This window comes from Mastigoproctus giganteus, chromosome 1, assembly GCF_048544385.1.
Source record: "Mastigoproctus giganteus isolate SK-2022 chromosome 1, ASM4854438v1, whole genome shotgun sequence".
NCBI lineage: Eukaryota > Metazoa > Arthropoda > Arachnida > Uropygi > Thelyphonidae > Mastigoproctus > Mastigoproctus giganteus.
Window position 1 is genome coordinate 194476639 of NC_143575.1, and position 12421 is coordinate 194489059.

The window sequence follows — 12421 nt, forward strand, 5'->3', positions numbered from 1 at the left end:
CTCTACTAATGCTAATGCTAACATGTTGCTGTTAAGATGAATAAATATTGTGTATCAACAATCACATGTGAAGAAGTTTTTAAGCTCAAGAACAACTAGTGGCCTCGTTAGTACTAATGTGGAGTTGCATGATTTTATGTTACTATTGACACTGCTTAGGTCTATTGAAATCTTCAAGAAATTGGATTACTATGGCAATCCTAAAGTAAAGGATAGCTAAAAGGTCAATCACCGTGAAGGATTCTATCCCTTAACAGAAGTGGGTCCAACTGAATAGCAGTCGTACTACAGGTAGTTTGTTTGTTTGTTTGTTTGTTATTTGGTTTTTAGGAGCATTAGCAACTAAGGCCATATTGCTCCGGGATATACGGTGGTCATTCCATGACCTTTCCGCATTCTCCATATTTGGTGGTGTCAGGCTCGAATCCCGGTCTAATCAAGAAGCGTGTGCTACGCACTGCTGCTCCTTCCCACCTGGCTACGGAGGCGCCACTACAGGTAGTATTAATATTACAAAATATTCTTAGGAAAACTCACATAAGTAAATGTCTGGAAAGAAGACAAATCAGTAAGCTGACCATATTATACATTCAATAATATTCCACGACTTTTCTGCAGATATAAAACTGGCTCAATTCAAAAGAAATATGTCATAAATTCTTTGTTTTCTGATGAAAGCAGTTTGAATTTTTATTTTCGAGCAAGCTAGAAAGAATGATAACTTACTGCTTGATCCATTTCAATTATAATCTTCATATCAGTTCTTGTTAATTCTTCTTCATGCCATTTTCTCATTTCCTAGAAAAAAAAAACCCAATAATTAAAGGGAAAAAAATTAGCATATGCCCACAATGGTGTAACAATTTTTTTTTTTTTTTTTTTTTTGTGATTATTCTGCATTATGAAATGAACTTAACATAGCCTTGTTTATATTTCACTATTTTCATTCTTCATTTAAAAAAGGCAATGCAAATGTCTCTGGAGCACAAATTAATTAAGCATCTTTATTTCAAAAAGATATTGGTTTTATCTCCACCTTTTTTTCTGCAGTTAAATTACAGATATATATGAAAGTAGTATATCTTGGCAAAGATGAAATCAGTGATTATCATATTTTATGAAATGGGTAACACCCAAGATTTTTTTTTTTATATAAACCACAAATACAAAAGGTATCAGAACCTATAGTACTTAGAACCATGCATGAATTGAACAGTAAAAAAATGTGGGAAGGACATGTTATATGAAGTAATGAAATTTTTGGATATGGAGTACACACAGCAAGAATATACCAAGCTCTTTGACATAACATGGCTTCAACAATTCCCCCGCACACTACTCAGACTCCCTACAGTCATTATCTGGCAGAGTAGTGGCAGCAAGATTATACGCTCACTGATCCAGATGCTTCCTAGAGACTTACCAATAGGTTCAGTCTGGTGGATTATCTAGAGACCAGCCTATGAACACCATTTTAGAGCTGTATCCTTGAAATGTAAGGAAGATTGAATCTCACCATGATGCCCATCATAACCTCAAAAGACATTAATCCTAATGCATGATGAGGGACATGGGGAGTTTCCAAAGCTTTGTTGCTCTGGAGATTAAACATGAGTTCCACCACTTAAAGCCTCCAATAAGTAAAGTGGTGGTATTGGATCAGTTGATGAGAGTCATCTACCACCTAGACAGAAGATACTTGTCAACATTAAGCATGAATTTTGGTAGCTTGCAAATTTCAAAAAATACATATGAAGGAAGACTGTTCTGGAAAACAGAAGTAGAAGTGATAAATGAGAAAGTGAAAAAGTTAGTTTGAAGTTTACAGCGATGGATGCTGACTGCTTGTAGCATATGTTCCAACTGGTTTGGAAGAGAGTGGAAAAATTACAGATGCCAATTCAGAAGAACAGTGCCCATGGAAGGCAAGTAGCAGAAAGTGAATATCTGTTACACAAAGTGGAAAGACTTTGTAAGAGATGAGGCATTACTTAACCTGGCTGCCCTCTTTTGGATAGTCTAGAAGACAGATTATGGGGCACCACACCACATCAATCATTATTTTCAAACTTACAAGTTGTGATCAAAAAGTTCAGCAACTGAACTAATATTTGGGAAATAATGAATTTTACTAGCTATTCATATGGATTTCCTTCAAAGTAGTCTCCTTGATACTGTATATACTGACATCAACACTTCTACAACTTCTGAAAGCATTCCCAATATGCTTTTTTGAGAATTTAAATAATAAATAAATGTTCTATTTATACTCTGGCACAAACACTAGGTCAGAGGAGTTCGCAAGGGGTGTTTGAAAAGTTTGTGACCTGAGTATGAAAGGGAAGAGACATTTTGTTAAATTTTTTTTTACTTAATGTATAATGGTCTAGTAACCCACCAAGTTTCACAGTTAGTTTCAGTAATGTTTTTTTTTAATTATAGGCTCAGAAGTCAACAAAATTGTGTGAATAAGGAAAGATCGACAAAATCAGTCACTGTGCAAGTCATCCAATATTTGGGGGGGGGAAAAGGGACTAATGCCAAAAGCAATTCATGAGGGTATTACAACACAGGGGGAGGATGCCCCTTCCTATTCCATGGTTTAGAAGTGGGCAGCAAAATTTGAATGAGGGAGGGCTGGAAGATGACCCATGCTGTTGAAGACCTACAACATTCATCACTCCAGAAATTTTTGATGGTGTGCATGATCTGGTGATGAGTGATCAACGAGTGACAGTTTAGTACATTGCCAGCATCTTTTGCAGACTATCTGAATATGTATACCATTTTAACATATTTCTCGCTATGAAAGAGGTGTCAGCATGATGGGTCCTAAAATTGTTAAGTAGATCATAAATACACAAGTTGTCAAGTCAAGTGAACATTTGCATTATTTTTATAATTAGCTCCAGCAAATTTCCTTACAAGGTTTGTGACAATGGATGGAGACACAGGCCCATCACTTACAGCTAGAGACAAAGGAACAGTCCAAGCATGTGGAAACACTGCTCTCTTCCCCCCTCCAAAGAATGCCAAGTCAGTTCCTTCTGTTGGCAAGGTGAGATGGCATTGGTTTTTTGGGATGCTGGTGGAGTGTTGCTAGTGGATTACTTTCAGAAAGGCCAGACAGTCACATGGGCATATTATGCACACCTTGTGAGGTGCTTGTGTGAAAACATCAAAGACAAATGCTTAGGAAAACTCAGCAAACCAGTCTTGTTTCACCAGGGCAATACATCTATTCACAAGTCTGCCATTGCCATGGCTGCACTGCACTACCTAGGTGCAGCTTTAAAATCTTGGACCATTCCCCATATTCACCAGATCTAGCACAAACGAACTTTCACCTATTTCCTAATTTGAAAAAATACCTGGCTGGCATCCATTTTTCCACCAACAGTGACATCACTGCTGCAGTGGATGCATTCCTGGAATGCCCAAGAGAAAACTTTCTTTGCAGCTGGAATCAACACATTGCAGCATTGGTGGCAAAAGTGTACTGACTCCAAAGGGGACTATGTTAAAAAGTAACATGTTACTAGACTCCTTAAATAAACTCTTCATATTCAGGCCACAAACTTTTAAAATGCCTCTCGTACAATTAATAAATTTGACAATGAATGCAACTGTTAACTGCATTTAGCAGTCACATAGGCTTAAATCATGGTCACTCAAGATCAGGTGCTGTGCACGCTTTCAGTAGACCACTTGGCTATATCGAGCCTAAAGTTCCTTTGTCGCATGCTGAATAATTTCCTCATTCATTACAAATCTCTGACCTTTTAAGGAGGCTTTAAGCTTTGGGATGAGGGAAATCACAGGAAATTCTTGAATAGAAAGCAAGCAATGAATATGCAGGGGTGTTCTCATGATGCAAGTGTCAATTCTCTGAAAATTGCTTTTCACCCATTTTCACTGAGCAGCATTGTGTAATCACTGTAGATCTATTTTGTAATATTCCTGGCTTGCTGTTTGATAGTGTGGGATAAGTTCATAATGAACAATGCTCTGTGGGTCAGAAAATACAATAAGCATAATCTTCCATTTTAATGAGATTGTCTTTATTTTTTTTTTGGACTTTTTGGATGAGAGCGTCCTCCACTGAGATGGCTGGACCTTTGTTTCTAGGTCACAGCTGATGATTCATTACCAGTAATGATGGAAGAAACAAAGTATGAGTTAGCAGCAGATTGACGAAGATCCTGACATGCAAGAACTCACTTCTCTCTGTGATCATCAATGAGAATGCAAGGCATAAACTTAGCTGAAACACTTTTTTGAAGTTCAGCCAGAGCAAGTATCTTCTTTGACAGATAAGCACCCCTCTTTAAACTTGTGAAGCACTGAAAAGTCTTCAAATGACACATGGCATCTTCTCCAAAAGCTTTTTTTTCAATATTTAGTGGGTTTCTATTATTATGATACTTGGCCCTAATTTGAAATAAAATTTGCTGCTGAGAAATAACTCATTTTAAAATTCGATGAAATACATAAAACAGCTTCTATGAACGTACACTAATTCAGATTAGTGTATGTTACTATATTGTCTAGATGAGTTACTGAACATGTTGAGACAAGTTGCAACTTGCTAAGATGCCACAGTTCCAAGATACAAAGTCAGTTCCTCTGAACTTTTGATTACACCTCATAGTTCACATGGCACATAAGGTTCAACACAACACACATGACAATCATTTAGCAATACTGGTCTGTTAAATAGTTAATCCATTTAATACAGCCATCTACCACTTTCTTTATTAATTTTACAGGGAATTTTTTTTTTCTCAGTCTAAATGGATGAAAGAAAGTTTGCATTAACTTAGTAAAGAAGCTAAGTACTATTTCAATGCAGGCATTGAAATAGTTTGAGACAATAACTGTAACTTATGTTTTCCTGTCTTTATTGTCTGATGATACTATTGTCCCTCCAGTGAGTAATGGAGCTGGGCTTAAATTAAATGGCCACCACAGAAACATTAAAGTACAGAAGTACATGTACTTGGGTGGCTGTGGTCCAAGCTCACTTAACTACTAAATACAATGATGTTCTTGTATTTGTTTTATATTGTGTGAAGACAGAAAAGTCCTCTGACCTTATGGGATGACCATACATAAGGTCCTCTGACTTATATGTTGCCATCTCGGATTATAATCAGAAAATTTATTTAAACAATTACATTTATATAAAATTGATCTAAAGTTATTGATATTATTTTTAATCAAATAACATTGCCAAGAAGGTAAATTCATTATTGATTTAAAACAAAACATTAACATTCAGTTTGCACTTCTCAGAATTTTGAGAGTACAAGTTAGTCTAAACATTGCCACAGGTCACGGTGAATATTTTGTTGAATTGGGAACAAATTATCTATAAAAATTGCGCGCGCACGCACGCACGCGCACGCACACACACGCACGCACACACACGCACACGCACACACATTCTTCTCCCCCCCACGAGAAATAAATGCACAGTTTAGCATTCATTTCAAATTTGCACTTTCTGGTGTTTGATAGGTCAGCAGAAGAGACAAAGATTTCTGGCAGGTAGCAGGAATTTTAATCAGTGATTTCTCAAATATTGGGCACAATTTGGTCATACTGCAGTAGAAGTAAAAATTTCAATAAACAGACCAAAAAGCTGCAATTCACAAATGCTTCTTATTTTGTAGGTAATGCTTAGAAGATTTATTCAGTCTTTTGTTGTAATGCACTGATAACTTTAGAGGCCAAAACTGCTTTCTAAGCTTTGGTCATCCATTGACACAGCTATCCCCAGCACCCACAGTATTAGATATATATATATATTTTTTTTTTTTTTTTTTTCACTTTTTCCATTTACTCTAGCTGGTTATAACTGAATTCCAGGTTCCACATATATTTATCTCAAGTTTGTTTATTTCTAGAATATCCTCATATAGGGTCCACTTTTCATTAAGTGGACACTATCAGGGGAAATGGATATATGGTAAAACAAAAACTGGATATTGTTGGGCTCTGGTGAATAATGCTTGCTATCTACAAAACATCCCATTCTGTCACGCCACGCAGTAAAACTAACAATGACTAATCACTATGATTAATTTTTATTGTTAATGATGATAATAATTTGTAGAAGTCTATATATTATTTAAAGGATTGCTTTATAACTGCTCAAGTAGAATTTATTTCAGATTTAGTTTAATTATAATTTATAATGTAACCTAGGAATATTATATCTGTAAACATTATTCACTACCAACATTGTTAGATACTTATGCCATAAAGTATATTATGCCATATTAGTATTAGCAAATGATGCAAGAAAGCAAGCTTATAAAGCATCAGCCAAAAAAATAAAAAATAAACTACACACTTCACCCATACTCCGCAAGAATTTGGAGGGTATGGATGGGTGAAGTGTATAGTTTTTCCTTGAATTTATTCAAACCACCCACTTCCACACCAATGGAAGGAAGTTCCATCAATCAACCACCTGCTGGCTGAAGGAAAGCTTCCACACATCTATCCTGCAACCATCCTTCCTCAACTTGAATTTATGCTCCCTCATGTGTGTAGCCTTCAAGAGGAAGAATGCCATCAATATTTATCTTACTCAATCCATTCAAGGCCTTAAACACCTCAATCAGATCACCATGCAGGTGCCCAGTCTCCAGATGCTGCAATTTGCAGAACTGAAGCCTTTTTTGGTAAGCACACTCCTTTGTTCCCTTCACCATTCTGGCTGGTTGGCCTTCTCTGCACTAGTTCCAGCAGATTGACATCCTTCCTAAAGCAAGGCCTCCAAACAAATCAGTATACTGTACTCAAAATGCAGCCTAACCATGAGCTTGTACAAAGGGATAATCACCACCTTGTCCTTGCAATGACATACAGAAACAAAGTTTCTGTATGTCATTGACAAAACCCCATAAGCTGTCCTGGAAGCATGCCTGCACTGCTCAGAGAATGTCATATCTGACTGCACAATTTCCCCCCCCCCCAATCATTTTCCACTATGCTCAGTGTTGTACCACACAATTGGCATGTTAATCTGGATTACTACTATCTATATGCAGTAGCTTACATTTCTCAATGTTAAAACTTCAACTGCCATTTCTCAGCCCATCAACCTAATTTTCTTAGATCTTGTGGCAGTAGCTCACCCTGATTACTGCCATTAACCACCCTGCCAACATTTGTATTATCTGCAAACTTAGATGTCAAGCCTGATATACCTTCATCAGTATCATTGATAAATATAGAAAAATACAATGGGCCCGACACCGAACCCTGGGGAATCAACTAATGACATAAGTTCACAAAGGTCAGTGCCCATTGATAACCACTCTCTGTATTCTCCCACTCAACCACCCCTTTATCCATAGCAGTAACTTGCTCTTAATGCCTCACTGCTCCAAGTTGTACAGCAGTCTTTTATGTGTAATAGTATCAAAAGCTTTCCTGAAATCCAAGTATATGATATCAATATTATTTTTCACATCCAGTTCCCTAGTCACTACATCATAGTATTGAATCAAATTGGTCAAACAAGACTGCCACTTAACAGATTCATTCTGTGACTGCAGTATAATTGCATTACTGCCTAGATGGTCTACATTACTTCTTTAACAAGTGACTACATTATTTTCCCATGAAAAGATTAAGCTAACGGGTCTGTAATTACATCACCTTTAGATCACCTTTGTGAATTGGGAATACATTTGCACATCTCCAGTGCAAATGTATTCCCACCTAACCTGAATCCAAGGATGCTCTCCTAATTATGGCTAAGAGTTCGCTTACCCCCTTTGCTGCCTTCTTTAATATAATTGAACAGATTTCATCCATACCAAGAATCTTTTTCATGTTTAGCTTCAATAAATTTCTCTTCCACCTTCCTTTCAGTTATCACAAAATCATTTAGCTCCCCATTAGAGTTTGATAAACTTATGGGATCCCCTTCCCTAAAGAATTCCTCGTGTGAATGTAGATGCAAAATATCTATTCAATTTGTGAGCAACTTGAGCAGGGTCACCAACAGGTAACTCCTTATCATAATCTGCCTTAGCGTGCTTAACTTCCTTTGTGACATTTTTTACAGCCTAATTGATATATACCATAGGTTTCTGTATTACCTGATAATTTATATGCATCCCATGTATTTTTCTTCACTGTCACAAGCCTTGTGAGTTCATTTGCATCCATTTAGGTAGGTCTGGGCCTTGAAATATTCCTTAGTTGGTATGAAAAAAGCCTAGTAGCTCCTACAATGATTTCCTGAATGCTTTCCCATTTAAAATTTGTTGTTGCTAACACCATCAGTTGGTTCCACTGTATAGAATTTAAAATCTGTCTGAGGCCACTGTAGTCACCTTTCCGAAAGCAAAAGCCTTTCCCTTTATGTTTTTCATTAAATTCCACATTAGAACACCGTGATCACTGCCACCCAGTAAGTCTTTTACCTGATATGTTTTTCATTAAATTCCACATTAGAACACCGTGATCACTGCCACCCAGTAAGTCTTTTACCTGATATGTTTTTCATTAAATTCCACATTAGAACACCGTGATCACTGCCACCCAGTAAGTCTTTTACCTGAAGATTTTTAATGCATGAAGAATTGCTGCTGATAACCAGATCAAGAGTACTGCTTCCTCTTGTTGCCATTTTAATATGTTGCTGTAGAAAACAGTGATCCAATAAATCTACAAAAGTCTTGCTAGTGTGTGAGTGACCAACCCACAAATTCTAGTTAACATCTGGAATGTTAAGATTCCTCATTATAAGGCAGTATATTCTGATTTACTATTCCACTCTATTTCTCTGTATAAATGTTTTTACACTCATTACAGTCATTAGGTCTATAGCACACTCCTACTCTAATATTTGTTTACGCAGTGTTTACAGTGTGCCAATTAAATAACGAGACTGATGCTAATACAAAAAAAAAAGAAGAATTAACACTAATGGCAAAGAAAGGTTATATATTTTCAAAGTAATCACCTCTGATGTGTACACACTGTTTACATCTTTTACACAAGTTTTGAAAACACTTCTGGAACTCCTCTTTTGGTACTGCTTTCAGCTGGTCAGTCACTGCAGCCTGGATATCTTCTATCATCCCATATTGCATTCCTTTCAAGGCTATTTTCATTTTGGGGAACAAAAAGTAATCTACAGAAGCCAAATCTGGAGAATTATGGGGGGTATTCGATGACTGGAATAAATTTTTTTGCCAAAAACACTTGACTCTTTTCTCGTTGCTCAAAACTCAACGAATGCGGCACAAAATAGGAACAAATTTTTTCCTTACCTAAATCTTCTTTTAGAATTTCTTGTACAGATTCCTTATTGTTACCGATCATCTCAGCAAGCAGCCTGGTTGAAACTGATCAGTCTTCAGTCACAATTCTTCTAACCTTTGTGAAAATCTCTGGTGTTCAAATAGAGATTGGTCGGCCAGGTCAAGGATTATCATCTAACGACTTACGTCCTTTACGAAAATGAGAAAACCATTCAAACACTCTTGGTCAAGACAAACATTTATCAGCATAAACTTTTTTAAATCAAAAGTTTCTGTAGCACTTTTTCCCAATTTACGATAAAATTTGATAACTGCTCTTTGCTCCATTTTCAATTTTCTGACGACATGCACAAAACTACTATTATTCTTTCCATCATAAATCACGAACTACTGACTGGACAAGTTTCAACTTGCACTTGTTGGAAAGAGCACACTCTAGCAGATCTAATCATGTACTATTTTGGCTTCTTACATTAATACTAGACGCAGAGCACATGCAATCTCATTATTTAATTGGCGCACTGTGTATGTCACATCAAATTGACTCGACATTGCACTGGTAACCCATGTCAACTGGCTGTACTGCCTTAGATTTAATATGCTTCTTAGCTTATACTCTTAGCACTTTTATCTCTGCCTGTGGCTCTAGTTAATCTATGTCTGCGTATCCTCCCAAGCTAGCAGTTTTTCAACCCACCTATCACTGCTTTGATAGCATCAGTAAATATTCATTCACCACTTCTATTTAAGTGTATCCCATCTCTGTAAAAACAGTCTCTCCTGTTAACAAGCACTGACCAACCACGCCGAGAAAAAATTACTCTGAAAGTTTTGCACACTCTCACCAGGGCTGAACTGATTAACAATGCTCTCAACATATAATTCCTCCTATCGTGTTTGGGTAGAAATGCAGACACTTTCAAATTCAATCTTAACCCATGACTTTTTTCAGAGTAGAATATCTGAGAGTAGAATATTTGAGTAGAATACTTTATTAAGAGTAGAATATCTGAGTCCTCAGATATTCTACTCTTAATATCATTAGTGCCAATGCATGCAACAATCACTTAAAGGATGATATCTGCTCTACAAAGTCATCTACCTTTCAATAACCAGTGCATTCAAAGCACATTCTGCCTTGGGGATTACCACCGTTGTCTGATGCACAAATGTGAGCTCTGGCATTGAGTTGGACAGCTTAGAGCTTGATGGACTCCCCAATTTAATTTCTTTGAATCTGTCCTACTCTTCAAGTTTTCATAAATGTCCCGCAGAACACTAAGTTGGCACCTTTCAAGGATTGCTATAAAGAGCTCAGTACAAATTAAATTAAGGGAAGACTTACCTGTTAGTACATTTTGTAATTCCAGAAATGTTAACTTTATATGTCACAAATTGAATTATTTGAATATCCTTGAACACTAAGTTTGTCAGAGCTTTATAACTAATACTTTATGTGAGAACAAAATCTTTGCCAATATTTGAAAATATAGGTGTACGCGTGATATCTGCAAAATACATAGCACTTTAAAAGAAGCTTTGATAGCTGGCATTAGAAATATGACATATGAATGGAGCATTCTAATGAATTGAGAGAGAGAGAGAGAGAGACTCTCTTTTTAGAGTTCCTGAGGATAGTATTTTCCTTAGGAAGGGAGTAAAGGAAATTTTGTAGAATCATGTTACATGCCTTATTTCATTGCAATTTTTCCAAAACTGAAGTAAAAATGGGAATAGAAATTCATTAGTAATTTTATTATAAGAATGAGTAATTGCCTATGGATATGTCTATTCAATTTTGTGAATTAAGCATTTTCACACTAAATTAGTTAAGGCAATTATTATATGAATTATTATATGACTAAGAAGCTCAAATAGTTAATGTAATTATTATATGACTAAGAAGCTCAAATATCCTGTGAAAATTGTAAGGCTCGGTAGTAATAATTAATGCACGCAAAATCAACTTTATATGAAACTTCTAGTTCTTGCTTTGAACTGAAGGTGCCATATTCACACCTTGCTAAAGGAAAGGAAAAAAAATTTTTAAATTTATAGGAAAGTAAATTTATATTAGGATGTTGGGCTTTTTTTGGCGCAAGGCCAAATTGCACCAATTGATATGATAAATTATTACTATGGCCAAATTGCCCCAATTGATAAGATAAATTATAAGAATAAATTTGAACAGCCCACTAAAAGTATCATAAACTTGTCAAGAACAGTTAAATAGATTTTTGTTATCGCAAGATGACTGGAAATTTTGGAATTAATTTATTTAAAGACATTAAACCTCATATGAAGAAAAATGAAAATTTTATGTTTAATCTCTATTTTAACATTGAAAAGTCAACTGTACCTTTTAACTTTTCAATAAATTTTCAATAAATGTAACTGTACATTTATTGAAAATTCATACACATTTATAAAATATGAAATATAGACAAACAGTATCCATGGAAACTATTTGTCTATATGTCTATTTGTATGTGAGCAGTATGAAATCATTATTTAGAAGCAAAAGTACTTCTATAAGATAGATCTTTGATAAAAAAAAAAAAATCCACCCCTCCCTGTATAAGGAGAATCAGCAGTTTTAATACATTTAAAGATTTCTCAGGCCCTAAAGACAAATCATTTCAATTACAAAATTTTAAATGTATATTTTTCATCTCGCATACTAAATTCAACATAATAGTCAAAACAACAATCTCACTTCTCTTTCCATTTCTTGTTTAGTCTGTAAAAGAGCTACATTATGGGGTTTAACAAGAGCTTCTGTGGCCATAGCTTCTTTATGTTTCCTCTGCATGTCTGCTCTTGCAGCTGAAATTAAGAATTTTAAAAGTAACAGTAAACAACCAAACAGAAAATTAACAGGATAATTAACAGATAAAAAACAGAAAATTAACAGTCTGACAAATTGTTTTTATTTAAATGCTGTCATGGTCTTCTAATGTTATCTGAAAATGGCGTAGTTGTTATACACAAGTCAATAATTACTATATTAATAAATTTCACCATGTAATGGAAATGCATTTAATATCTTTTAATTAGAAGACACACAGTAATTTAAATATGTGCTACATGTAGAGTTACTTCTAACCTACAGAATTTCATGGTAACTGAAG

General features: G+C 35.5%; 1 protein-coding gene across 1 annotated transcript in view; it reads right to left on the reverse strand.

The window, feature by feature from the left end:
* gdl (gonadal protein gdl) overlaps positions 1-12421 on the reverse strand; it is a 55232-nt gene that overhangs the window by 11970 nt on the left and 30841 nt on the right. The window contains exons 3-4 of the mRNA XM_090383801.1: positions 12007-12116; positions 727-798 (exon numbers count right to left, since the gene is read on the reverse strand). Of these exons, the coding sequence (XP_090239927.1) occupies positions 727-798; positions 12007-12116 (182 nt within the window). The remainder of the gene's footprint in view (positions 1-726; positions 799-12006; positions 12117-12421) is intronic.